We start from the raw sequence: 27,309 nt of genomic DNA, 5'->3' as shown, positions 1-27,309 counted from the left end.
AACCGGTTGTAAATCGAGGATTCCCTATAATTGAAAAACAGACAGGAATTCAGTCTGTTCTATCAAAGCTGAAGAGCCTTCTTTCTCTGAGAACCAGCACGGCTCTTGTGCTTGTCCTAATATAACCTGCCTCATCAGGCATCTGAATTCAAGGTTTTGCACAGTCCTTCGATATGCAACAGATTTGAGTTTCTCTTTCCAGCCCTGTGGGGTTTGATAGATAGGCATCAGTAACAAACCGCAGCAAGATCAAAAAGATGGCAGGTGTGTCAGTGCCTCGTTGTGCAAAAAGAGGCAGTTACAAACTTGCCCAGCAGCGATCTCTGATGCCAATGGGTGTGTGGCCTTATGTGCATGGTGGTGATGTCACAGTGCAGGCGACGTCCTTCCCCAGGCCACCTAGAGCAAATCGGTGCAAGCTCCCTCAAAATGCCAGACCTCTGATTGGCTAAAGCGTTGAGCAACAAGTTTGGCTCTGAGAAGTTTGAAGCCATGAGACCTGTTCCGTTTTCATCAACAACTCAAAATTTATTGTTCCACGTTTGGGGCCTTGTAAGGTCTCTTCATAATTAAGTTTTATCTCCTAATTCAGCCCTCTGCACAGGCCCGGGGTACTTGGAGGATCACCTCCTAGGCGGCCTCCCACCGCCCAGTGCATTCACATAGGACTGCCCTGCTCCGGGTGCCTTCGGCCAGACAATGTCAGCTGATGGCGCCCAGGATGAGGGCGTTCTCTGTGGGCGCACCGACCCTCTGGAATGGGTTACCCACTGAGCTCCGGACGGCCCCCGACCTCCGCTCTTTCCGCGGTGACCTGAAGACATGGCTTTTCCAATAAATTGCCTGATCTGCTGGGAGTCTTAGTTTTAATTTCTTGGGGATTTTAATTGGATTATTTTAGTATTAATTCTATTGTTCCATGTGAGCCTCCCTGAGTCCTTCGGGAGAAGGGCGGCATGTAAATATGAATAAACTAAATTAAACTAAACTAAACTGTCATCTCTCCCATTTGTCTGAGGCTCTGCTCTCTCAAGCTGTATCTTTCTTTTCAAATCCATAATCTTTGGATCTCTCCTCTAGTTACTTGTATCCCGATGGAAGAAACCAGAATCCTGATCTGACCGGCCTGTGTGAGCCCACGCCCCAGGACCACATTAAAGTCACTCAGGTGAACGGGGATCGCTTATTCCTCTCTCCATTCCTTCCATCTAGTCCAGGGGTCTCCCCAACTTGCCAACTTTTAAGGCTTGTGGGTTTCAATTCCCAGAATGCTGGCTGAGGAATTCTGAGAGTTGGAAGTCCACAAGTTGGCCAAGTTTGGAGACGCTTCATCTAGTCTTACAATTAAAAAAAGAAATGCGCAAAGTGCTCAGAGGGATTTGATTTAAATCAAGTCAATTTACATCATGACTTAAATCACTAGTAAAAAGGCTTGATTTAAATCAACTCGATTTAAATCATAATTTTTAAAGAGCAGCTGTCATCTCTGCTACTCCTCTGACCCGCTGTTTACTCACTGACAGTCCCAATATTGCAGAATATACAGCCTTATGCTACATAACTAAGCTCCATTTCATGCTGAATAAACTAAATTATTAATGTACCTTAAGCAGAAAAGTATCTTTAGATAGATTTTCACTCCAAAAGCATTTTATTAAAATAAATTTGATAAAAATAAAAAAATCCAATTTAAATTTTTTAAAAATCCATTTTTTAAATTTTTTTTAAATAAAAAATCATGGATTTTTATCCACTGGGGATGTGTGGAATCCACATTTGGAGAAAAGGGTACTGAACGGGAATACTGAGGGATATGGGTTACAAAGCACTTCCTTTTATCAGATTTCCTGTCTCTCTCAATGCCTGCAGTTTGAAATCCTTGCAGCCATGGTTTACGAATCACACCCTGTTCCATTAACAATACTCCTACCTTTTGAAACAAGTGGCCATCGGTGGATTTTTTAAAAATGCGTTGCAAGCTTTCACCTTTCCGCGGCCCTTGTTGAAGCTGTGCTTTTAAAAGGCTTTTTGCAGGAAGGTGTTTTTAAGATCTGGCTTCTTACCCTCAGGAGCAATACGAACTCTACTGTGAGATGGGCTCCACTTTCCAGCTCTGTAAAATCTGTGCCGAAAATGACAAAGATGTGAAGATAGAACCCTGCGGGCACCTCATGTGCACCTCTTGTCTCACGTCATGGCAGGTACGGGGGTCGAGCCCCACTCCTTGGAACATGGCCCTCTGCAGTCCCTACAGAAAACAGCACTGGGCCCACTTTGCCTGGCTGGGCATGTTGCGTCACTATCTCTGCTGTTGTCAGCTTTGCGAAAGGCACCTAGAATGGGTGTTTTTCTCTAGGCTGGGTCAACTGCTATGCAGTTGTGCTTCAACATGTTTATGCAGTTGTTGTGAATGTGGGGTGGCTTGGGCAGCAGCCTTGAAGGAGGCAAAGGTGTTTTCTGTATGTGTGTGTGTGTGTGTGTGAGTGAGTGAGAGAGAGAGAGAGAGAGAGAGAGAGAGAGAGAGGGAGGGAGAGAGAGGGAGGGGGGAGAGAGAGAGAGAGGTGCAACATTGATTTGATTTGATTTTTCTTCCTCTTTCTTTTGCTGTGCTCATAAGACCTCTAGTCATACATCAGACCAGTTAATTTCCTACTGCAGTAGCAAATTATAACTTTCTTTCTTTCTTTCTTTCTTTCTTTCTTTCTTTCTTTCTTTCTTTCTTTCTTTCTTTCTTTCTTTCTTTCTTTCTTTCTTTCTGTCTTCCTTCCTGCCTTCCTTCCTTCCTTCCTTCCTTCCTTCCTTCCTTCCTTCCTTCCTTCCTTCCTCCCTCCCTCCCTCCCTCCCTCCCTCTCTCTCTTTCTCTTTTCCTCCCTCCCTTTCTCCTGTGTGCCAAGATAATCCAGCTGCCACATTCCATGGGGTGGCCCTGAGTGAATCATCAGGTCCGTATGTTTCCCCCCTTTGCTCTCTGCAGGAATCGGAGGGGCAGGGATGCCCGTTCTGCCGGTGTGAAATTAAAGGCACGGAGCCCATTGTGGTGGACCCTTTTGATCCCCGAGGAGGGGGAGGGCTTCTGAGGCAAGGGGCAGAAGGAGCCCCCTCCCCAAATTACGACGATGACGATGACAGAACGGATGAATCACTGTTCCTGATGAAAGAGCTGGCTGGTGCAAAGGTAAGACGGGGGGCTGTTGGTCTCCTCCATGGAAGTGCGGAACATAAATCGGGATGGGATAGATGATAGATAGATAGATAGATAGATAGATAGATAGATAGATAGATAGATAGATACCCTGTTTTCCCGAAAATAAGACCTCCCCTGATAATAAGCCCAATCGGGCTTTTGAGTGCATGCGCTAAAATAAGCCTCCCCCCCTGAAAATAAGCCCTCCCTGAAAATATTTAAACGCAGAGCTGGAAGTCAGGTAAGACGTCAAGAGGAGCCCCATCTTGCTCCATGCACCCCAAAATAATAAGACCTCCCCGGAAATAAGGCCAAGCGCTTATTTCGGGGTTCAAAAAAATATAAGACAGGTCTTATTTTCGGGAAACATGATAGGTAGATGATACATGAGATAGATAGATAGATAGATAGATAGATAGATAGATAGATAGATAGATAGACAGACAGACAGACAGACAGACAGACATGGATGGATGGATGGATGGATGGATGGATGGATGGATAGATAGAAATGGATGGATGGATAGATGATACATGATACATGATAGAGATAGATGATACATGATATAGATAGATGGATAGATATGGATGGATGGATAGATAGATGTTTTCTAGCATTTGTTTTCAGATGGTTGTCAGCATTCCACTTTAATTCAAAGTCTCTGTTGTCAATAATTGTCTATAATTGGCAGTCAGCTGGGAGCTCTGCAGTAAAATACTGCCGTGAGTAGCCCTATCCATTCTGCCAGAGCTCTGATCCTGATACATTTCCTCCCAGTAGCCATGCAAAACTCAAATTGGCCAAGGGTGCATGTGTGTGCGTGTGAGTTCTTGAGTCTTGCGGTCTTTTACGCCCGCCCTACAACTGAGATTGTCAGTGCTGTCTGGTTGTATTCGAGTGTGCTGGTTAGCCCTGCAACTCTTTGAGTCTCTTCTTGAGCAATGAATTCACGACCAACTTGGAAAACGTTGCCTTCGCTGAAGCTGCCATTGTCTGCCTGTTGACGTACCACATTTGATTTGGATAATAGATGGGCTCATTTTGTTTTCTGCTCTCTTGGGACCGGTTAATGATTTCTGGGATCGCTGTGCCTCAGCAGAGACCAGTTCCTGGCCCGTGCCCAAGTATCAGCAGGCCTGTGCCCTCGGCGGATGGCTGTCCTTAAGGTGGCCATCTATCTAAGCTTTTGCCCGTGGCAAGTCCAGTTCAAGAACAGCGTGCAGATGAATCAGTGACAGAACAGGCCTTGTTATTGCTGAGATATTGGAAATGAACAGGAAGGACGAGGACTTGCTCGTATTTGTTGGGTGGAGATAAACATTGAGTTGAAGAGGAGGTGACTTCAAATGCCAAGGTGGCGGTCGCTTGATTATTAGGCTGGATTTTATAAACGTCTTCTTCACTGGATTTCCTCTCGGCATCTCTTCAGGTAGAACGTCCTCCTTCTCCATTTTCAATGACTCCGCAGGCAGCCCTTCCCCCAGTACCTCCACGCTTGGACCTTCTGCAGCAGCAGCAGCGTGTGTCGAACCCACCTGGAGCTTCAAGCCCAGGAACCACCTCCAAGGTACCGGAACTTGTAGACTGACGAGGTGTCCTTCAAAAGATATGTCTTATCTGAAATGTACCAACAGGAGAGAGTATTTGTAGCAGAGGGTTGAACTGTGGGGTCCTTGGTGCTCTCTTTTCTTTGAAGATGTTTCATTACCCAACTAAGTAACATCTTCAACGGTAGATGATATCAGCTAGCACTTTTACGTTACCTGGCTGGGTAATGAAAACGTCTGCAAGAAAACAATCAAGCTCAGAAAAGCTGCAAGGACCCAACACTGTCTGAAATGGTTGGGCTTGATTAATTTTCTTCCATGACGCTGTGGACTTTCCCACTTTTCCTCTTCTTGATCATTCATCATCCAGCTAACGTATTTCTTGAGTTCAATGACTCAATTGATAGCCTCGATGGACTGATTTTTCAGCCAGGGACCCACTTCTTCCTGTCCGTGGTAACTGAACGTTGTTTTATCCTCACAAACTTTGGGCTGTGTGGCCCAACTCCCTCCAGAGTCACCTTTCCTCTATAACTTGCTTGTTATAATCTAATTATTGTTTTACTGGTGGCTGGAAATTTCTGATGGACTTTTTGCAATAAAAATAAAAACATGAGCATGTGATCCATGGCTTTGATGATTAACCAGGATTATAGAAAGAAGGATGTTATGATTTAACATTAGCGTGTCTCAACCTCGATGACTTTTAAGATGTGTGGACTGCGACTTTTGGAATTCCATGGGTGGCTGAGGGATTCTGGGAATTGTAGTGCAGGCATCTTAAAGTCACCAAGAGAAACCGCTTCAGAGAGAAAGGTTAAAATATATGTCAGATTCGGGTTAATGTCAGGGTTCCAAGGAACACCCCCAACGAAAGAAGACTCCGAGGCTTGAAGTTCCTCAAAGTTCCATTTTATTAGAGATGTCATACTGGCACATCTGGGAAAACCCGAATTTGAAAGCTTCCAGGTTTTCCCCACCCAAAAGAAAGTCCAAGTCCCTTCCCTTTGCACCCACATTTTTTTATTAGTTTGATTTATATGCCGCCCTTCTCCGGAGACTCAGGGCGGCTTACAATGCTTTTAAGCAATAGCCTTTATACTTTTGTATATACCTGCTTAGTTGGGCTTTTGGCCCCCCCCAAGCAGTGTTCTATTTTATACAAAGTCAGCTTATTTCCCCCAACAATCTGGGTCCTCATTTTATGGACCTTGAAAAGTTGGAAGGCTGAGTCAACTTTGAGCCTGGTGAGATTTGAACTCGCAGTAATTGCAGGCAGCTGGCAGCTAAATACTACTTTAACAGTAGTGTAGTCCACTGCACCACCATGTCCATCACATGGTCCAATCAAAGCACAGTCCCAACTGGAGATGCCTCCCAGTCACGCCACTCCAGGTGCAGCCTGAACGTCCTTGACTCCCAGAGAAAAGAATGTTGTTATGACTACATATCACCCATGCTCCATACAATCCCCCCTCCCAGTTTCCCGCAGAAGCAAATGTGGCAGGCCTGAAGGCCCAATGCAGAAGATGGCTTCCAGGCCTGTCAAAGGGATTGTGTGGCTTGTTTCTCTTCCAGGACAAAATTTCTAGGAAATTCTGGAGAGAACTCTTCCCCCCAAAAGTTGGTTAACTCAAGCAAGAGATCCTTCAGGTGTTCCCTTCGGTGTATTCGATCCAACCCTCAATTGTTGCAGAGATTTATCTAAAGCAAAACCCATAAACTTTATCTGGGCTGTGGAGGGAAAGCAAACAAAAAAAAAAAGGCAGTTCCTCTTGTGGGCTCCCCTAATTCTAGCATTTCCCTGCGATTCATAAAATGGTTCGCCAAGAACCTTAGAACCGTCATCTCTTGATTTAGAATTCTTAAGTCTCCTACATGCTAAGATGTTTCCGCCATGCGCTAAAATGATGGTCCCTGACAATTTATGACAACTCCATGCCATCCCCCCTCCCAGTTTCCCACAGCACTAAGCGTGGCAGCCCTGAAGATGGCCTCCAGGGCTGACAGTATAATTGTACTTGGAAAGCTTTCCCTTATTTTATAGGCTGCACCCGGTTCTCTCCACAAAGACAAACCTCTGCCGATCCCACCAACTCACCGAGATCTTCCACCACCTCCTCCTCCAGACAGGCCCCACGCCATTGGGGCAGAGAGTCGGCCCCAGAGACGACCCTTGCCTTGCACTCCGGGAGACGGTCCTTCCAGGGACAAATTTTCTCCCGTGCCCTGTAACCGTCAGGGGGAGCTATGGCCCTCGCGACCCATGTTGAAGGCTCCCTCTGAAGCCTGGGCCAGCAGGGAGCTGAAGAACCGCCATTCCCTCCCCTTCTCGCTGCCTTCTCAGATGGACGCCAGGGTGGAGCCTCACAGACTGGGCAGTACTCTGAGCCTGGACACTCCGGTGGTGAGTGTGTGTGTGTGTGTGTGTGTGTGTGTGTGTGTGTGTGTGTGTGCCAGACTTCCCATGGGGAGGAGGTGGGGGGGTCTTATCTCCGTCCATGAACCATTTCCAGTATGACACACACCCCTATGGGGGCACCAGGGCAATTGGAAGGGCCAGGTCTTCAGACTCTTTTAGAAAGCCGAAGGGCACGTGGGGATCTCGCCTCAAGGGCACGATGGTCTAGTGGACGGGAGCCACAGCAGAAAAGGCTCTTCCCTTGAACCCCCTCCAGTTGGAATTCCTAGGTGTGCCTTTCTTTTCTAACTGCAGAAAAGTTCATAACAGGCTTAATAAATGCCCCTCTTTTGGTCTCCAACCGTGCGCTGGGGGTGGCGTCTGACGTGATGTTTTCTTGCAGAATCAACTCGGGCTTCCTGTTGGCTTAGACGGCGAGCATTCTAAAATCAAACCATCTTCTTCTGCCAATGCCATCTATTCTCTTTCTGTAAGGTAAGTTGTGCCCTCGAGGAAGCTCCGGCCACGGAAAAATTTATAAGAACGTTTCGACATCAGTAAGAGGGTTGAATTGCTCAATCGGTTACTCGGAAGTTAGAAACTCTGTAGAAACTCGTGGGTGGGGGGAGTTTCCGGCTGGCATCGGACTCCTCATTGGTTTCTGATCCTCTCTGTAGCGAAGGCGTCGCTTTCCGTGACGCTGGGAGACACGGAATGGAGTGGGCGATTTTGGGCTAAGCTGCTTAGGTAAATCTAGCTGGAGTTTTAGTTTCGTTTGGGGAGGTTTAATAGCCTGGCTTTGGGTGACTGTACATGGGAGAAACCCCACGAGGGTTGAGCCAGTGATGAAATCCAATTTTTTTTTTACAACCGGTTCTTTGGCCGTGGCTTGGTGGGTGTGGCAGGGGAAGGATATTACAAAATCTCCATTCCCACCCCACTCCTGGGGGAAGGATACTGCAAAATCTCCATTCCCACCCCACTCCTGGGGTAAGGATATTGCAAAATCTCCATTCCCACCCCACTCCAGGGGAAGGATACTGCAAAATCTCCATTCCCACCCCACTCCTGGGGTAAGGATATTGCAAAATCTCCATTCCCTCTGGGACTCTGGAACCAGCCAGAGGTGGTATTTGCCGGTTCTCCGAACTACTCAAAATTTCCGCTACCGGTTCTCCAGAACCTGTCAGAGCCTGCTGGATTTCACCCCTGGTTTGAGCTCAACATCATGAAACTTTAAATAGGATTAAACCGGATCTCAGCAGCTGAGTAACTTAATGTGAGAGGCACCTGTCTCTTAAGACAGCGTGAGGCTTGGTGTGTGTGTGCAGCCGCATTGCTAGAAAGCGTCACTTGTGATGCAAGGCTGGGCACATTGCGAGTCACAAAGCTAAGCTTTTGAAAGGTTCAATGCATGGACCAAAAGTTTTCCCAAGTTTCGCTTTAAAAACTTCATCAGCAGAGAGCAGCGGGCTGCCTTCTATCACAGATTGCAAACCTGTATTGTCTTCTCCCTCCTACCCCCACACCTCCCCAGGTCATTGATTGCCCCAAAGCTACTCTCTGGAGAGGCCTCTGGGAATGACGAAGACTCCGAGTACATGTCCCCTTCCTCCTTGCCCCTGGTGCCACCTGGCTGTGTGGCCCAAAAACCCGATGCCAAGCTGCCTTTGGAAATGAATCCCGGTGCACGGTGAGGGAGTCCTTGCTATTTTGTTTCCCCCCCAGTGCATGTGATTATAATTGCATTTTAGAGGCTCTGATTGGGAAGGAGTAGAGCCGTGGTGGCGCGGTGGTGAGAATGCAGTACTGCAGGCTAATTTCTGCCTACCTGCCAGCAGTTCGATCCTGATGGGCTCAAGGTTGACTCAACCTTCCATATTTCTGAGGTCGGTAAAATGAGGACCCAGATTGTTGGGGGCAATAGGCTGATTCTATAAACCGCTTCTAAAGGGAAAGGTTCCCCTCGCACATATGTGCTAGTCCTTCCCGACTCTAGGGGGTGGTGCTCATCTCCGTTTCAAAGCCGAAGAGCCAGCGCTGTCCAAAGAAGACGTCTCCGTGGTCATGTGGCCGACATGACTCAATGCCAAAGGCACACGGAACGTTGTTCCCTTCCCACCAAAGGTGGTCCCTATTTTTCTACTTGCATTTTTTAAGTGCTTTCGAACTGCTAGGTTGGCAGAAGCTGGGGCAAGAAACGGGAGTTCACCCTGTTATGCAGCACTCGGGATTCAAACCGCTGAACTGCCGACCTTTCGATTGACAAGCTCAGCATCTTAGCCACTGAGCCACCGCATCCCTCTTCTAGACCGCTTCTAAACCGCTTCTAGAGGACTATAAAAAACGCTGTGAAGCAACATATAAATCTTAAGTACTTTTGCTAGTTATGAGCCAAATCAGCCTGCCTTTGAATTCCCTGCAACCTTGTAAGCTGGAATTGTTTGAGCCTTGGCACGGAGTTGAAAACCAGCCTGATCCAAAGGATGCTGTTCTCCTTGGTGCGATGGCCGGAGATGCTTACAGACTCAAAAACGGCGCATTGGGCCAAGGAGCCGCATTGCCTGAAGCGGCCTTTATGTCTGTGCTGAGGCATGGAGCAAGAGTTCTTCCTGCTGCAGGACTTGAATCCAATGCCTTTTCTTTTTTCCTCTTTGCTCAGCGTCGTGGAGGGCGAGCAGGAAATGGAGGGAACGACTTACGAAGCAATGTTCAACATTCAGTCCCAGGCAGCACCGTGTTCCTCTGAAGCTGCCAGCATGTCTGGTAAGTTTCCTGGGAAAAGAAATCGCGTTTAGGCTAGATTTATATTGCACGAAGCCAAAATAATGAAGGAAACACAGCCTCTCCTTGCTAAGAAAAGTACACAAGCATTCCAACCGGTGCCTCCCCTTTCATTATATCTCTATATTTATCTGTTTGTTTCCTCCTGAGCCATTCACACCTCACTTTCCTTCTCCTGCTCCTTGGATGGAGGAAGGGTTGAGCAGTCCCTTCAGCGAGTAGGAGCCCACTTGCACAGGGCATTATGCACACAACGGTTTTCATCCTACGTGTGGCTTTGACTGCTCGCTCTGGCAATTTATAGCAGGGAGCAAAAATTAACAAGGTTCATTCTTCCACCATATCGCTCTTTTGCTCTCTGAGGTCTTTGCTTTCTGTGGAATGAAAAAAACGCCGTTCTTTCAGATTTCTATTTATTGATTTAGCGTAAGGCATCTCATATATTGACTTCTTGTACCATATCCATCATCGGACGTTGGCGATCCTGTTTTTATCAACAGCCGCACGAAAAAGTGCTGCTGAGTTTTGTCCTAACCGGTCCCTTAGATTTTGAAGCCATGATCATCTTCTTCTGCCTGGACCTCGTTTGCCTTCCATCTTTCCCTGGAGGATTAAATGAAGGATGTTGTATTTTTCTGGGTGTCACATCCCATGTCCAAAATATTCTAACTTTCGCTTTTTAATGGCTTTGATGATTTCCCTTGGCTTTTCCCAGGCGGCTTATCACCTCCTCATTTGTGATTTTGTCAACCCAGTTTATACATAACAGCCGCCTGTAAATCCACAAAACGGGCTGTTTTCGGCTTCCAGAGGTCTTCTGCGGGTGGGTGGGGAAGTCTGTTTTTGCCCTCCCCAGACTCCTAGAAAGGCTCTGGAGACTGGGGAGAGAGAGAAACGGGCCTTCCCTACCACCCCCCGAGGTCCTCTGGAGGCAGGATTCCCTACATCTGGTGGGCCCAGAAGGCCCGAAAATCATGCACGTGCCAGAGCTGAGCTTGCATGCCCACCGATATGGCTACACGTGCTATCACGGGTCTAGGCCACCTCGGATCGCGAAACGGCTTTTCTACGTGCTATGCAAAGACAATTTTTAAAATTTCTGTTTGGTTCAGCTTTGTGGTTTAGCCTATCCATGTTCCTCTTGAAAACGCCCCCTCTCCTAACAAACCTGCAGGCCGGAGGCCTAAAGGTGTGCTGAAAAAGGCTTCATCCTTTTCAGATGTAGGTGAGGTGGTAGCTGAAGAAGAGGTCCCCAACGGTCCTGAGGAGTCGGAGAACGAGGAAGACGGTTACGATGTTCCCCGCTCGTCCGCCCAGCCAGCCACCACGCGTCGCACACTCTCCGATATCTCCAATGCAGCCACTTCCTTCAGCCGTGCCTCTCTGGATGGCGAACTTCTAACAGGTGCTCACGCGCGTTCTTGGGCTCGTGCCTCTAGGAAACAGCCCTTTATTGCAGAGGGTGTCAGTACACAGGGCACGAAAGGCTGAGAACAGACGGGGCGGCAGAGCTGACAAAACGTCAAGCAAAAATCCCGGATTTTGATTGGGGACCCCCAGCAGTCAGACCCTTGGAGCTGGGCAGTAATGACTGCTGACTTTTTTCCTCTCTTTTTCCAAGTCCTCCCGTGCTTTTCCTTCCCTGACTTTCAGAAAGGGGAGGAGTTGGCAGGCGCGATCATTTTGAGGTGTTTCGTTTCCTCGCACTTCATCAGGCATAGCTCAGAAGGCCTATTGGAAAGGTTGGGCTCCCGAGTTGCCACGATGTCAGCCCTTCAAGCTTGGCCAGACTAGAGTGCCAGACCTATGAACTGTTCGATCTAATTAATTGTCGATGGGGATTCTCCGTCATCCAGGTCATGGTTAGTGCCCTCTGTGGGGGCACCTACCATCTGGAACGAGCCCCCCCCCCCCCCCCCCCAGAGATACGGAGGATCCCGGATCTGCGCACATTTCATCGTGCTCTCAAAACTTTTTTATTTCAGCAGGTTGGCCTGGCCTAACTCTCCCTTTTAAATTTTTTAAATCGTTTGATTTGTTTTATAAATTGGGTGTTTTAATCTGTGTTTCGGCCAAAATATTTAATAATTTTAAGGGACTTTTAATGTTTGTATTATCTGTATTTTATCTTGGCTGTTCACCGCCCTGAGTCCTCCGGGAGTAGGGCGGTATAGAAATTTGATAGATAGATAGATAGATAGATAGATAGATAGATAGATAGATAGATGATAGATAGATAGATAGATAGATAGATAGATAGATAGATAGATAGATGATAGGTAGATAGATAGATAGATGATAGATAGATAATAGATAGATAGATAATAGATAGATAGATGATAGATAGATAGATGATAGATAGATAATAGATAGATAGATAGATAGATGATAGATAGATTGATAGATAGATTGATAGATGATAGATAGATAGATAGGTAGATAGATGATAGATAGATAGATAGATAGATAGATAGATAGATAGATGATAGATAGATAGATAGATAGGTAGGTAGGTAGGTAGGTAGGTAGATAGATAGATAGATGATAGATAGATAGATAGATAGATAGGTAGATAGATGATAGATAGATAGATAGATAGATAGATAGATAGATAGATAGATGATAGATAGATAGATAGATAGGTAGGTAGGTAGGTAGGTAGATAGATAGATAGATGATAGATAGATAGATAGATAGATAGGTAGATAGATGATAGATAGATAGATAGATAGATAGATAGATAGATAGATGATAGATAGATAGATAGATAGGTAGGTAGGTAGGTAGGTAGATAGATAGATAGATGATAGATAGATAGATAGATAGATAGATAGATAGATAGATGATAGATAGATAGATAGGTAGGTAGGTAGATAGATAGATAGATAGATGATAGATAGATAGATAGATAGGTAGGTAGGTAGGTAGGTAGATAGATAGATAGATAGATAGATAGGTAGGTAGGTAGGTAGGTAGATAGATAGATAGATAGATAGATAGATAGATGATAGATAGATAGATAGATAGGTAGGTAGGTAGGTAGGTAGATAGATAGATAGATGATAGATAGATAGATAGATAGATAGATAGATGATAGATAGATAGATAGATAGGTAGGTAGGTAGATAGATAGATAGATAGATGATAGATAGATAGATAGGTAGGTAGGTAGGTAGGTAGGTAGGTAGATAGATAGATAGATAGATGATAGATAGATAGATAGATAGATAGGTAGGTAGGTAGGTAGGTAGGTAGATAGATAGATAGATAGATAGATAGGTAGGTAGGTAGGTAGGTAGATAGATAGATAGATAGATAGATAGATAGATGATAGATAGATAGATAGATAGGTAGGTAGGTAGGTAGGTAGATAGATAGATAGATAGATAGATAGATAGATAGATAGATAGATAGATGATAGATAAATAAATAGGTTGTCGCCAAAGGTGCTTTTTTTCAAGAGGCAACTGGACTTTCTGGTTTTTCTTTGAAGACGTTTCCCTTCTCATATCCGAGAAGCTTCTTCAGCTCCGAAAAACGGAAGAAGCTTCTTGGATGAGAAGCGAAACGTCTTCAAAAGAAAAACCAGGAAGTCCAGTTGCCTCTTGAAAAAAAGCCCCTTTGGACGATCTAATTAATTAATCAGAATAGAATAGGAAGGGACCTTGGAGGTCTTCTAGTCCAGCCACCTGCTCAAGCAGGAGACCCTGTACCATTCCAGACAAGTGCCTGTCCAGTCTCTTCTTAAAGGCCTCCAGTGATGAAGCACCCACAACTTCTGGTGGCAAGCTGTTCCACTGGTTAATTGTCCTCGCCGTCAGGAAGTTTCTCCTTAATTCCAGGTTGCTTCCCTCCTTGATTAGTTTCCATCCATTGTTTCTCGTCCTGCCTTCCGGTGCTTTGGAAAATCTGAAGGTTAACGGCCAGAAAGGAGCATCACCACCAAGGAACATAGCTGGTAGACCTGCCCCCAGAAGAGCTTCCAAATCCTTTCCTCTTAGCCACGTGCTGCTTCTTTCTCTTGCAGATGCCTCGGACGTCTCCCAGGTTCCCGAGAGGCCCCCGAAACCTTTGCCTCGGAGAATAAACTCTGAACGGAAGCCAGGCAGCTGCCTGCAGGCTAGCGGAGCAGGACTGGTCCCTGTGACCTCCCCGCAGCTCTCCTCCGAGATCGAGAACCTCATGAGCCAAGGTTACGCATATCAGGACATCCAAAAAGCCCTACTCATCGCCCACAACAACATTGACATGGCCAAGAATATTCTCCGGGAATTTGTCTCCGTTTCTTCCCCCACGCACGTGGCCACATAGCACCTTTCTCTTTCTCTCTCTCGGCCCTACCTGGAGCCCCCGTGCATTCGTCCACCTGCCCGGGCAGTCTCTTGCCCGCATCGGCCTGGAGTTGAGTAAAGGCTCCTGGAGGGATTCCCCTGCAAAGCCAGGCCTGCCTCTGCCGAGATTCGGTCGTCAGGGTTTTTGTGCAAGTCCAGGTGTTTTCCGAGTGGCGTGAAAACGGAGCAGATAGGTGTGTGTCTTCAGACAGTCTTCATGTACCTCTTTGGGTCCTCCTCTCTTCGCCCGCCCATCCAACACTTCCCTCCCCCCACCCCCCTTGCACTTTTCTGATTGGAGAGAACAGACCTGCTAAAACTTTGGATATACCGGTCACCCGTTTCGTTTCCTTTGCCGTTAAGAATACGGGGAAGGGTTTGGTCAACTTGTCTCGTGCTGTGAATATCCAACCGGAGGCCAAGATGCTGAAGTTATCTCCCATCCACCCCACCCCATCCCATCCTTGGTGGTATGGGGTACTACACGCGGGGCCTCCTTGCTGCTGTATGTTTTGGCTCAGGCTTTCCGGACCCTCTGCTGTGGGATACAGATTCTTGATGAAGCCAGACGTTTCGACGCCTTCCTTTCCCCCTCCCACCCTCCTCTCTTCCCTTCCTCCCGTCACGTTCAGCGCTCTCCTTCGGAAGCCGGCCTCTTCCCGATGCTCTTCGCCACACACTGGATCCCGCGGCGTGGTAGACGCCGACGGCTCTCAATTGGATTGGGGAAGGTGTTTGGGCGGGAGGCTACCTTTGCAGCCTCCCAACCTTTTCTGCTTCGAAGTTACCCATGCTGGGTTGGGCCGCGGCAGCTGCCTCTTTGAATGTTCCTGATGTAACGGATGGTCCACAGAGCTGCCCACCTTAGCAGGCTCTTCCACATCCCCTCAACTCACCTGTAAAACTCTTAAATTAAAAAGTGAAGCGCAAGCATGGTCCCTTAGACACTTAAAAATGAGTGTATGTAGCACCCCCTGGAACCTCTTTACCTGCTCAGTAGTAAAAATGCAACCATGTTGGGGGTCGGGCATTTGTGGAACAGCATAAAAGACAAAACTCTTCTTTCCCCACCCCCCGGCCTATTATATCAGGAACAAAAGAAAGTGTGATTGTTGGAAAGCCCATTGTCCATAAAACCCTGACTTTGTGACTCCCTGGCTTAAGCTTTTGATGTTACTTTTCCTGGGTACTCAGGGAAGAGATACGACGAAGCTGTTTTGGTTTTCTAGGGAAAAGTCAGCAAGCATCTCTCTCTCTCTCTCTCTCTCTCTCCCCCCCCTTCCCCTCCCCTCTTTTTCCTCTTTCCTCATCTGCTTCCCTAGTTTTCTGTGCCCACCTGCAGGGCGAGAGCATGTTACCCTGGCATGAAAGTGGAGATCTTGAGGCCCCTTGCATGATCAGCTTCCGTGGTTTTTTTAAAAATAGCATTAATTCCTCCTCGCTAATTTAAGGACGCTTTCATCCTAAAGAGGCCGGAGAAGAGAGTTTGTGTGGAATAAATGTTTTCTAACTGGAGAGGTGTAAGGTCTTCTCTGGGTAGCAGAAGGCACTGACCAGATGGCCAAGACCTCATGGGGGAGCTCCAAGCCCCCCCCACTCACCCAACCCCCTTGGACGTTGGGTGAGGCCAGTCCAATCTTCCTGCCTGCAGGTGACTCCAGATAAAATGGTTGATCTTAAGAGGACTCTGCGAAGGAGATGGTGATGGCACCTAGAAGCGGGAATTCTACACCCCCTGCTGCAAGGAGAACTTAAGCCTGACTAGGTGGCTCAGTGGCTAAGACACTGAGCTTGTCGATCGGCACTTCGGCAGTTCGAATCCCTAGTGCAGGTCTCCATGAGCAGGGGGGGGGTTGGATTAGATGACCTCCAAGGTCCCTTCCAACACTTGTTACTATTACTTTATTTTTTTAAAGTTGCAGTGGCTTTGCTTCCTTCTCCCCCCCCCGCCCCCCCTTTAAAAAGCAGTGGAACTCTTTTCCGTTTCTCTCCAGGATGGTGGTTAAATCTGGGTCAGTTCAAGGAGTCAAGTTTTCTCGAGTTCTTTGCAAAACTGAAGCAGCTTTTGGTGTGATTCTGGGGGGGGGGGATTGTTGTCGACACTCCTTGCTCGGAAGTGAGATCTTTGTGTTGGGTCAGCCCACGTCCTCACAAGTAAAGGCATTTTCTTTCCCTTGGGTGCCAGGCCATGGATTAGACGAGAGCAGAGCCAACACCGCCATGCTGCGTAGCCGACCAGATTCCCCTGCGTGCGTTCCTTTCATATTTCTTTTCCCGTCTTAAATTTCACAAGGACATTTTTTTTTTGTTTTGGCAGGGGGGAAGTGTGTGTTTCTTTAGAAACCCCATGAATGTCACAATCCAGCAAGCAGTAGGGCAAAAAAATACTTCTTGGGATCGTGTTCCCTGCTGCTTTTACATTTGACTTTCATCCACCCCACCTCCCTCCCTCCTTCCTTCCTTCCTCCTCCATCTCTTAATTTTTGTGGGGGGGGGGGAATGTTGACTTATTTTACAGAAAGCCAAATGTATAGTGCCTTTTCAATAGGGAAAACGCTGTTCTCTCCAAGGATGAATCTGAAACTAGATTTGAAACTTGACTGCAGAGCCCCGGAGCTCCTCCTTGGGTGTTATCATAGCATGGCAGGAAGGAGCCAACGATTGGCCACCAACTAGCGTGAGCAAGTCACAACTAGCTCTCTTCTCTTAAAGCTTCTTCATTACTAACAACGAAAAGCCGGTGTTTCCTGCCCTAGGCTGTACCTGAAGGCCATGGAGTGCTGCTGGACCACTTTTTAACGTAGCTACGGGGACCCCAACTCTTCCATCACTGGTTTCCGTCGTGAAACGGTCTATCGGCCCGGAAGCAAAATCCAGTTGGCCTCCTTCAGGGTGTGTCTGGAACAGGAGCGTTCAACTTTGGCAACCACAAGACTGTGGACTTCCAGTTCCTAGAATTGAATTCCCTAGCTGGCTGGGGGAATTCTGGGAGTTGAAGACCGCAAGACTTCCAAGTTGCCAAGGTTGGACATCCTTGGCCAGAACCTGCCTCGGGCCAATTTGGGGAGTATTTTGTTGCCTTTGGCCAACTGAAAGGGGCAGAGATGGTGGACTAGCATTGCCTCTTGAGCACTGCGTTGGACGTTTCCATTCATTTCTTGCTTGCGTGTGTGTGTGTGGGTGTGGACAAGGAGTTTCCTGTGGATTAAATGTTCAGTGCCTGTTGGGTTCACAGTGGATCTCTTTCCTTAGAAGTGTCACCTCCCTACGGCCTAAACATGCAGTCGCATTGAGGAAGATTATGTGTAGCTTGCAGCAAATTTTTGGAATTAATCATGGATGACATTGGATGGCGTTCCCATCCAGTGGTCAAGAGTTCCCGTGTTTTAGGACTAAAACTGCAATCCGGGGAGAGGTTACACTAAATTATAAATTATCTTTGTTGGGTAGGAAAGAGTGGTTAATAATAAGTAGCTTTATTTCTCCTGAAGGTTGAGAACCAATGTAATATTGGTGTTTAAAAAAAAAATCAGATTTTCACTGACTATTTTAAAAAGTTATAATATCATTAATATAAAAAAAAAATATATTAGCAGTATTTAATCCTTTCAGACATGTAAAGAGTAAGAACAGAAGGTAAATATTCTTACAGAATAGCCGAGCTTTAAGATTCATTTGGGCTAAAGTCCTCGGTTTTTGTTTTTCGTTTTGCAGATGCATTGTTAATGTTTTAGAGGTTATACTAATGTTATTTATTTTTTATTTTTCATTCTGGTAAGGGGCCGACTGAAGAGCTTGGTGGGGAGGGGTGGGGGCCTTTAGGGAACTTCATGTGTGTCGATAAAAAAAAAAAAGAAACAAAAGGAAAAGTTTTATTTTTAAATAAATTTCTTTGTTGTAGCACACGGCTTGTTTGATGTCAATGTCAATTCTTGTGATAGGGGACCCCTTGTACCAAGTTAAGTCTCGTAGGGGCACCCCGATTTTATGGGGGGGATCTCCCAAAAATGGGTTTTCCAGAAGTTCCACATCAATGAAAATTAGACCCCTGGCTCTAGAGCAGGAGTCTCCAAACTTGTCAACTTGAAGACTTGTGGACTTCCAACTCCCAGAATCCCTCAAGTCAGTCATACTGGTTTGGGGAACTCTGGGAGTTGAAGTCCATAAGTTTTGCTGGCTGGGGAATTCTGGGAGTTGAAGTCCACGCACCTTAAAGTTCCTGTGGTTGAACAACTCTGTCTAGACTTGGCTTGTGAATACAAAAGTCAAGCTTTTGTCCAGTGTGCATTGCTTGATAATGAGAGTGAGGCCCCCTTCCTCACGAACAGACACAGGTGCCCTGAGAAGCCCCTTACTCGCTCCTCTTAGCACAGCTGATTTAAAAACAACCAAAATCGCTCCCCGAGATTTCCCTTTTTCAATCACACAATGTACACAAGAGGCCATTCTTGACGACTTCTTTAGCTTCTTTATTTTTCATTTATATATATATACATATATATATATATAACCCTGCAACTCAAGACACTCTTAAATTTACACACATGTCAACGAAAAATATATGTATATCTCCAACGAGAGCTTTCCATTCTGGCATCGCCTGATGTGCAGGTAAAACGTGCACCAGCCCCTCACATTTTTGGGGGGTTAACCCTTTTTAACCATATGGGTGTATTTTCAAGCAAGGTATTTACTATATGGTAAGGTTGTCCAATCTTGGCAGTTCTTAAGACCCGTGGACCCTCAATTCCCAGAATGCTGGCCAAGGAATTCTGGGAGTTTGAAGTCCACAAGTCTTTAGCTGGACACCCCTGCTATATAGGCGCTTTCCAGCCCAGCCTCAAATTTCTGAAAAGTAAAAATAGGAAACAGCAGCCAGGAGATCCCGGGAGAAGAAAAAAGGAAGGAAAGAAGGAGAAAGAGAAAGGAAAAAAAGAGAGAGAGAGAGAAAGGAAGGAAGGAAGGAAAGAAAGAAAGAAAGAAAGAAGAAAGAAAGAAAGAAAGAAAGAAAGAAAGAAAGAAAGAAAGAAAGAAAGAAAAGCTTGAGTTGATTTCCACATAGGGATCTTGTCCATTCCAAGCAAAGAGAAAGAAAAATAGAAAGGAAGAAAGAAAGAAAAGCTTGAGTTGATTTCCATGTAGGGATCTTGTCCATTCCAAGCAAGGAGAAATTCTGAGACATTCAAGACCATCTGCACACCAGAGCATCTAAACCAGGGGTCCCCAAAATTGGCAGCTGTAAGATTTGTGGACTCCCAGAATTTTCTGCTATGCTGGCTGGAGAATTCTGGGAGTTGAAGTCCACAAGTCTTACAGCTGCCAAGTTTGAAGACCTCTGATCTAAACACATCGTCTTCTGTGTTTGGTCTCCGGCAGTGGCAGCTGCTTAATCGTCTTCCTCCAAGGGTCTCAGCTGGACAGAAACCCAAGAATCCCGTCTCCAATTCCCATTTTTCTCTCGTTGCAGCCGAGGGAGAAGTGGGCACTGCCCAGCTGTCTTAGCAAAAAATACTGCAGGAGCTGCAGACTTGAGCAGGGAGGGATTTCTTTGAGGCTGGGAGGAATAGAGGGGATTAGCTGGAGATCTCTGATAAGAATGTGCCACTGTACAGTTTGTACAAAAAAAAAAATAATATTCCCTTATTCCGGCGTTTTTCAAACTTGGGGACTTTACGACGTGCGGGCTTCAACTTTCAGAGTTCTTAAAAGTTGCCAAGTTTGAAAAGTATTGCCTTGTTCCTATCCTAACTCAAGAACCATGGAAAGAACATTTCACTTATTCACCGAACAAATTCCCCAGCGAGCGTCCTTAAACAAAAACTTTCAAATGTGCTTTTTCGTTTTTCACTTTTGAGACTCGACGTCTTCCGTTCAACTTCAGCCATTCTCCCATCTTTGACATGCTTTTTTTTTTTTTAAACGAACATTTCGATTTACATCCTTAACTGGAAACAAAACCTCCTCTTTTACCCATTTATCCTGTGCTCCAGATTTACAAATTGGACGTTAAAAAAAGAACAGCGTAATAAGTTTTCATTCTCATCCGATGACTGGCTTTTCGGCCAGTACTTTTAAAATTGTGCCAACTTTAAACCTTTTGCTCCCTTCTTTTTCGAAAACCCGGAATGCAAACACATAACAACATAACACGGAGAACGGCACAGGTCTGCCTCTTTAACACAAATGCTGTGAAGTTACAACGCCTCAAACCGCCTTTTCTTTTCCTTGTCGTCTTCTTTGGGGAAAAAAAAATAATAATCACAACTTCCTTGAAAAGACAAGAGAAGGCAAGATTGCAGAATATCCCGTACTGGGTCCTTTCCGTGCGTTGTTGATTTATTTGCGTGTCTGAATGACGGGATGTGGGGTGAATGTTTTAAGTGGGGTGGGGGGGGCGTGGGGGGCAGGAGAAAAAATTCGAAGAAATCGGCCAGCTTTCTCTTCAGTTCCTCAAATCGATGTATTTCTCTCCCTTTTGACAGCCAAGAGAGGAAGATCTTGCGTTAGGATCCAGGAAAAGCATGCCTTTTTATTTTATTTTATTATTTTTTTTTTAAAAAAAGAAAAATCCCGATTCGCCCGTTTCTTAGGTGGCTAGCACAGGGGAGCAGTTGTGTGAACGAAAGCAAGTGAGAAGCTTCAAGGCAGGGCCCAAAACAACAACGACAACAACAACAACAAACAACCACATGCTGGATATTTTGGGGACTCTGGCGAACGACCCCGCTCTTCCTTCACTGGCAAGGAGAGGACAGAAGGTGCCAAAGCCGGCTCTGGGTTCAAAAGAAGCAGTGAAGCTGCAGTCCGAGGGAGATGCTGAAGCGAGGCACGTCTGCGGGATGGGCTTAACCCGTTTCCTGATCTAACGTCAAACCTGCGTTTGCACCCTGTAGGGTAGAGAAACCATACCGCCTGGATTCCCACAGCACAGCCCTAAAAGAAACCCCCTCCCCACACCTCACGGTGGGCAAAAAAAAAAAAAGGCCAGCTTTTCAACCTGTCCTGTGAATACCCAGCCAGGGTGAAATGCCCTGACTGCAGAAAAGTAGGAGCTCTCTACATGGGGCTCCCCTTGAGGAGCACCCGGAGGCTCCAGCTGGTCCAGAACGCGGCCGCATGGGTGGTTATGGGAGCGGCGTGGCTCTCCCATGTGACCCCCCTCCTGCGCGAGCTGCACTGGCTCCTGGTGATCTTCCGGGTGCGCTTCAAGGTTTTGGTTACCACCTTTAGAGCGCTCCATGGCATCGGACCGGGGTATTTACGAGACCGCCTTCTGCCACCAATAGCCTCTCACCGACCAGTATGCTCCCATAGAGAGGGGCTTCTCAGGGTGCCGTCGGCCAAACAGTGTCGACTGGCGGCCCCCAGGGGGAGAGCCTTCTCTGTGGAGGCACCTACCATCTGGAACGAGCTCCCCCCAGAGATACGGAGGATCCCGGACCTGCGCACGTTTCGTCGTGCTCTCAAAACGTTTTTATTTCAGCAGGCTGGCCTGGCCTAACTCTCCTCTTTTGAATTTTTAACTCGTTTGATTTTATAAATTGGGTGTTTTAATCTGTGTTTCGGCCAAAATATTTAACAATTTTAAGGGACTTTTAATGTTTGTATTATCTGTATTTTAGCTTGGCTGTTCACCGCCCTGAGTCCTCCGGGAGTAGGGCGGTATAGAAATTTGATTAATAAATAAATAAATAATAAATAAATTTTGTGATCGCAAAGCAAAAGATCCTGCCTGCAGAGTCGGCGTCTGTTGAGAGATGCCGATGGGACGGTCGGGAAAAACACTGCGCCCCCCACCCCCAATGAGAGATTGAGCGAGAATAAATAATGCTCAAACCTGGGTGACTTTTTAAGACATGTGAGCTTCCAGCTCCCAGAATTCCCTGGCTAAGCATGATAGAATCGGGGAATTCTGGGAGTTGAAATCCACACGCTTTACAAGTTGCCAAAAGGTTGACAAACCCTGGGCTTGACGCTGACGGAGAAAAGTGCTTCACGCTCTATAGGTCGGTGTCGGCGAACCTTTTCGGCGCCAGGTGCCGAAACGGGAGCTCGTGTGCATGCACACACATGCCGGAAACCGAAAAGATAGCTGCCCGGTGCGCATGCACGTGCTGGGAAGATGATCGGGTTTCCGGTGGTCTTCCGGTTTCCCGCACGCATGGACACACGAACACTAGCTGGCTGGTGTGCATGTGTGTACTGGAAACCGGAAGATCATCTTCCCAGCACGTGCACACGCACCAGGCAGCTAACTTTTCGGTTTCCGGCACGTGCGTGCATGCACACATGCGCACTAGGCGGCTGCTCTTCTGGTTTCCAGCGCTCCCATCCGCGTGAAGACTAGCTGGCCGGTGCACCGGAACCCGGAAGAGCCAACGGGCGACGGCTCGCGTACCCGGAGAGATGGCTCTGCATGCCACTTCTGGCACGCGCGCCATAAGTTCGCCATCACTGCTATAAGTGATTTTGAACTTAACCATTCGTTTAGCCTCTCTTCGGAGTTGCAGTCGTGCTGAAGCAGGTGACTTCCAACCAGTTTTTGCGCTCACAACCATCACAGCTGTGATTAAAATTCAGGCGCGGCGATCGGCGTCTATTTACACCAGTCGCAACGTCCTGGGGTCACGTGATGACCATTTGCGACCTTCCCAGCTGGCTCCCGACACGCAAAGCCAAGGGGGGAAGCCCGGTTCGCTTAATGACTCCATGATCCATTTAACCACTGCAATGATTCGCTTAAAAACAGTGGCCAAAACGGTCCCGAAATTGGGACGTTAACTGCCTTGCTTAAGCAATGGACATTTTGGTTCCAATTGTGGTCATACGTTGAGGACTACTTTATGTATTAAATTGACCAGTAGCACCCAAGCCTCGATGCAACTAAAGTGAGCTGCAATGGAAAAAATGAGGTGTTTGGGTCTCGGATAAATGGGGCAAGATTGTACTTTGATGGGTATTGTCATTTTATTGGGTTAGGAATATTTATGGCGGACGGTTTTAATGTTCTTTTAATGCTGTAAACTGCCCAGAATCGCTTTGTAGCGAGACGGGCGGCAAATAAATTTAATAGTAAATAAATTAAGTCGACATCCGAAGGCCACCGATTTGGCCGAGGACGAGAAAAGGGGGTCCCGTCCATTAAGAAGGAACTGTTTGCTGACAACCCATCTGCGCCCCGAAGGGTGCCACCGGTCTGGAGGGAGGATGGATGAAAGTTGGGCCCTCCCAGGATATACAAAAGATGGACACTGCAGGAAAGCAACCCCCCCTCCCACCCTTCCAGCTGCAGGAGCTGCCTACCTGGTCACCTGGCGATCTCTTCTCACCGTTGGCACCCTGGAGAAGACCTGCCTCTTCGGGAAGTTTATCTGATTTTACTTCAACTACAATCTCGTCTTTATGTGCTTCGGGCCTCGTGCTGAAGAGGAGGAGGAAGGGAGGAGTGTGACAGTGTTGAGACAGATCCAAATGGGGCTCTGGGAAAGGGGGGGTTGCAAGGGGAGGGGCGCATGCTGCAGGTCAGAGTGGAATGGGAACTCTTTGTCTCTGCTCCCTGTTTCTTCCGTGAGGGAGCAGAGCTGCTTAACCCAGATGAAAAGATCCACAAGGAGCACTTTTGCTCAATTGGGTTATGTAGAGGCCTGTGGGAACGGCCTTGGGAGACGGAAGGAGGAAGAATTGCAGACTAAACAACCATCATGCGAAAGGTATCTCGGTCCACAGAAGGAGAAACAGGCGGGAAGCATTTCAGAAGGACCCTCTCTAGTTATGGGGGAAAGCACTTTCAGACTTGCAAGATTTTCAAGGTTGACTCCGCCTTCCATCTTTCTAGGGTCGATAAAATGAGGACCCCAGATTGTTGGGGGCAATAGGCTGACTGTGTAAACCGCTTAGAGAAGGGTGTAAAGCATTGTGAAGTGGTATGTAAGGGCTATTGCTATTCCGTTGCAGTAACCTTACAATAAAGGTTGTACACACGATTGGTGCTTCTTGTCTGGACCGCTCTGAAGGGCTATCATCAGTTTTGTAAGTCTGAAAGTATTCCTCTACTTTCCCTTTCCCCCTCCGGTTGATGCTTCCCACGCTTCCCACTTTGGGACGAGAGTTGTGTAGGCTGTGACTTTCCCTCCTGTGCCAAGGCCATCCCCACAGTCCATTAGGGATTAAGGGGAAGATGAAGGTTCCTGATTGCTGCTTTGGGGCTGGGGGTGACAAGGGGAGCAGAAGCCGATCAAGCCACCCACCCACCCGCTTTCCTCTGCATTCAGAAGCCAGCCGTTGCTGGGTGCGATGAGATTGGGAAGCGTGTGGACTCGGACGGAGGGGCAAAGGGGGATTTTCCCAAGAAACGCTCCTGACTCACATTTCTTGTTTGCCGGAGCGCCCGCAAGCCAGCTTGCCCTTCTTGTGCAGGAAGTAAAGGACGGCCCCCAGGACGGCGAACAGCAGCAGGCAGACGATGACTGCTACGATGATCACCCCTTTGCTCTCCTGCGTTATGGTCTCTGGCAAGAAAAAGAGGCGGAGATGGAACGGAACAGACGCTCTTGGCGGGGTTCCGCGCGACACAGAAACTAGGGGCAGCATTCGGGAAAGGAGCCCTGCTGAGGTCTCCTGCGTATCAGATGTCCCAGGGGGCGCTCAAGAACCTCTCCAAAATGGGCAGCCAGATGGGATTCTTGCCATTGACACTGCATGAAAGTTGTGTCAATTGCAACCCTGGCATGGATTGACTTCAGTCGGGTCACGAAGGGCTCAGGCTTTGTGTCTAGAGCACGGGGTCCCACTACCGAGTTAGGCTTAGTGGAACTTCGTTCACAAGTGCAAGTCCCTGCCGCTCGTGCGAGCGGAGCTTCGCATGCGAGTACAAGTCACCCTTCACTCGTGCACGAAGCTCCATTCGCGTGAGTGGAGGGTACGCGCGTGCCGCTCGCACAAATGGAGCTGTGCACATATGTGCGCCTGTCACTCGTGCCCCTTTTGGCCAGGCTGCCACCTGGAAAGGTTGTGGACCGCTGGTGTAGAGTACAGAAAGTCTTCAACTTTTTACTAGTCATTTAACAATCATTCAAAGTTATGTCAGACCCTCCCAGGGGTACTTATGTCCTAGTTCCAACGTTCCGACAGCTGCCCTACCTCGTCCTGTGACCGCATGTTGGTCGCAAGGCAACTAGCCTGCGTCTATAGCTGTTTGCAGCATCCCCCAGTTGTGCAACTGTGTCTTAACGATGGAACCAACACTGGCTTGTCTTTGGCAAAACCGGCCCACGGCAAGCTACTGGTTCACTTAACAACCGTTGCATCTGCTTAGTGACTTTACAACCATGGTGTTTGCCTAGTGACCACCTTAAAAAAGGTCACAAAATCGAGTTAGTCACCTGCATGACCTCTTTTTACAACTGGCGTGACTTTTGACCTTGATCGGCAGGCTCCATTACGGTCGTAGGTCGAGGACTTCCTGCGACGTATTTCAACCTCGACAACTTTTTAAGATATGCGGACTTCAACTCCCAGAATTCCCCGGCCGGCATGCAAAATTCTGCACGAAAGCCTCTTTTGTGAGTTACAAACGGGACATCTGCAGGGAAGGTGCCCCCAAAGCCAAAATGGCAGTTGCAATGAAGTTCCTGCTACATTTTTTTTTTTGATGGTGGCTAACAGAGAAAGGAGACGTGGTGGCTCAGTGGCTAAGACGCTGAGCTTGTCAGTCAGAAGGCTGGCAGTTTGGCAGTTCGAATCCCTAGCGCCGCGTAACAGGGTGAGCTCCCGTGACTTGTCCCAGCTTCTGCCAACCTAGCAGTTCGAAAGCAGGTAAAAAATGCAAGTAGAAAAAATAGGGACCACCTTTGGTGGGAAGGGAACAGCGTTCCGTGGGCCTTTGGCGTTGAGTCACGCCGGCCACATGACCACGGAGACGTCTTCGGACAGCGCTGGCTCTTTGGCTTTGAAACGGAGATGAGCACCGCCCCCTAGAGTCGGGAACGACTAGCATGTATGTGCAGGGAAACTTTTAACTTAACAGAGAAGCACTTACCCGTTTTGTCAGGATGCTCTTTGGTTTTCAGCCCTTGAAAGGAAGAAGAGACACGTTGAGTAAACTTGTTGAGCCATCAACACCTCCAGAGAGCCCCCGTTTGCAAACCCCTTCAACCTTGTTTACTTTTAGTTTCTTTTCTGCTTCGGCAGACGAGCTCAAGCCGGTGTATTTCGTCTGCTGATGTTGCAACCTCATGTATAAACTCAGAGACATGAGTTCATTCGGGAAACTGCCTTTTCGCTAGTTTGATTCGGGAAGGAGAGGTTGCAAACTTTTGGTGGAATAACGCAAAAGGTGGGATTGGAGGGAAAAAAAGAAACAACCAGGAACAAATCTTGGGCTGAACAGTGTATCCTGGTCCTTGCCCTTTCCCGGATCTCGAAATTTTGCGAGTTCATGCGAGACTCTGGCCATTTTTTGAAACTGAATTTTATTTTGGAAAGCCGGAGATGCTTCTGGCAGTCTGTGCATGCTCTAGAACAGGAGTGTCCAACAACTTGACAACTTTTATGTGTCAAGTTTCCGAAAGATGCCCTAATTAATTCATGAGCCATGATCCAAACTTCAAAGGAAATATAGTAATTTATTAGGAGCAACATTCCGCCAATACTCGGATGCAGTTAGGACTGATCCCACGCAGATTTACGTTCCCCTATGACCCTGTCTCTCCCCTCCTCTCTGGCCATGTCATAAATCACATTCTCCAATTAACCACTTTGGCTGGCTGTGAAACCTAACACCCTCCTTCTGATTGCGGTCAGGAAGAATGTATGGAATTCACTTCAGTTCTCCCTCCCTCCTGCTCATGGCAACTTGAAAGCTTTGCAAGTTGACATTATGACTTGTGGATTTCAACCAGTGGTGAAATCTGGCTGGATCTATCCGGCTCGTGCGAACCGGTAGCGCTGGTGGCAGGAGGCTCCGCCCACCCGCCGGGACATCATTACGTCCCATTTTTGACCCTCTGTGCATTTGCAGAAGAGGCGCATTTGCATAGCGTACCCGCACTCCCGTTCCCGAA

The 27,309-nt window shown here is 47.4% G+C and overlaps 2 protein-coding genes across 3 annotated transcripts in view; one reads left to right on the top strand and one right to left on the bottom strand.

Annotated features, from left to right (window-relative positions):
• CBL (Cbl proto-oncogene) overlaps nt 1-18,275 on the top strand; it is a 39,885-nt gene extending 21,610 nt beyond the window's left edge. The window contains 10 exon segments of the mRNA XM_070952514.1: nt 1,081-1,168; nt 2,070-2,201; nt 2,975-3,175; nt 4,615-4,752; nt 6,780-7,139; nt 7,537-7,628; nt 8,671-8,826; nt 9,796-9,899; nt 11,137-11,322; nt 13,945-18,275. Of these exon segments, the coding sequence (XP_070808615.1) occupies nt 1,081-1,168; nt 2,070-2,201; nt 2,975-3,175; nt 4,615-4,752; nt 6,780-7,139; nt 7,537-7,628; nt 8,671-8,826; nt 9,796-9,899; nt 11,137-11,322; nt 13,945-14,228 (1,741 nt within the window). The 3' untranslated portion in view covers nt 14,229-18,275.
• A 427-nt stretch (nt 18,276-18,702) lies between these two features.
• The window catches only part of MCAM (melanoma cell adhesion molecule), a 34,763-nt gene continuing 26,156 nt past the window's right edge, over nt 18,703-27,309 (bottom strand). Inside the window, exons 13-16 of one of the 2 annotated variants that reach the window (XM_070952515.1) lie at nt 26,286-26,318; nt 24,615-24,756; nt 23,552-23,669; nt 18,703-21,135 (exon numbers count right to left, since the gene is read on the bottom strand). In XM_070952515.1, the coding sequence (XP_070808616.1) occupies nt 21,094-21,135; nt 23,552-23,669; nt 24,615-24,756; nt 26,286-26,318 (335 nt within the window). In that variant the 3' untranslated portion in view covers nt 18,703-21,093. The remainder of the gene's footprint in view (nt 21,136-23,551; nt 23,670-24,614; nt 24,757-26,285; nt 26,319-27,309) is intronic. The other variant, XM_070952516.1, reaches the window with a different exon arrangement.

The sequence above is a fragment of the Pituophis catenifer genome, unplaced genomic scaffold (genome assembly GCF_029215685.1).
Source record: "Pituophis catenifer annectens isolate HBS135680 unplaced genomic scaffold, rPitCat1.0.hap2 SCAF_12, whole genome shotgun sequence".
NCBI lineage: Eukaryota > Metazoa > Chordata > Lepidosauria > Squamata > Colubridae > Pituophis > Pituophis catenifer.
Note: the sequence above shows the minus strand (reverse complement) of the source record. Positions and strands in the feature narration are given on the sequence as shown.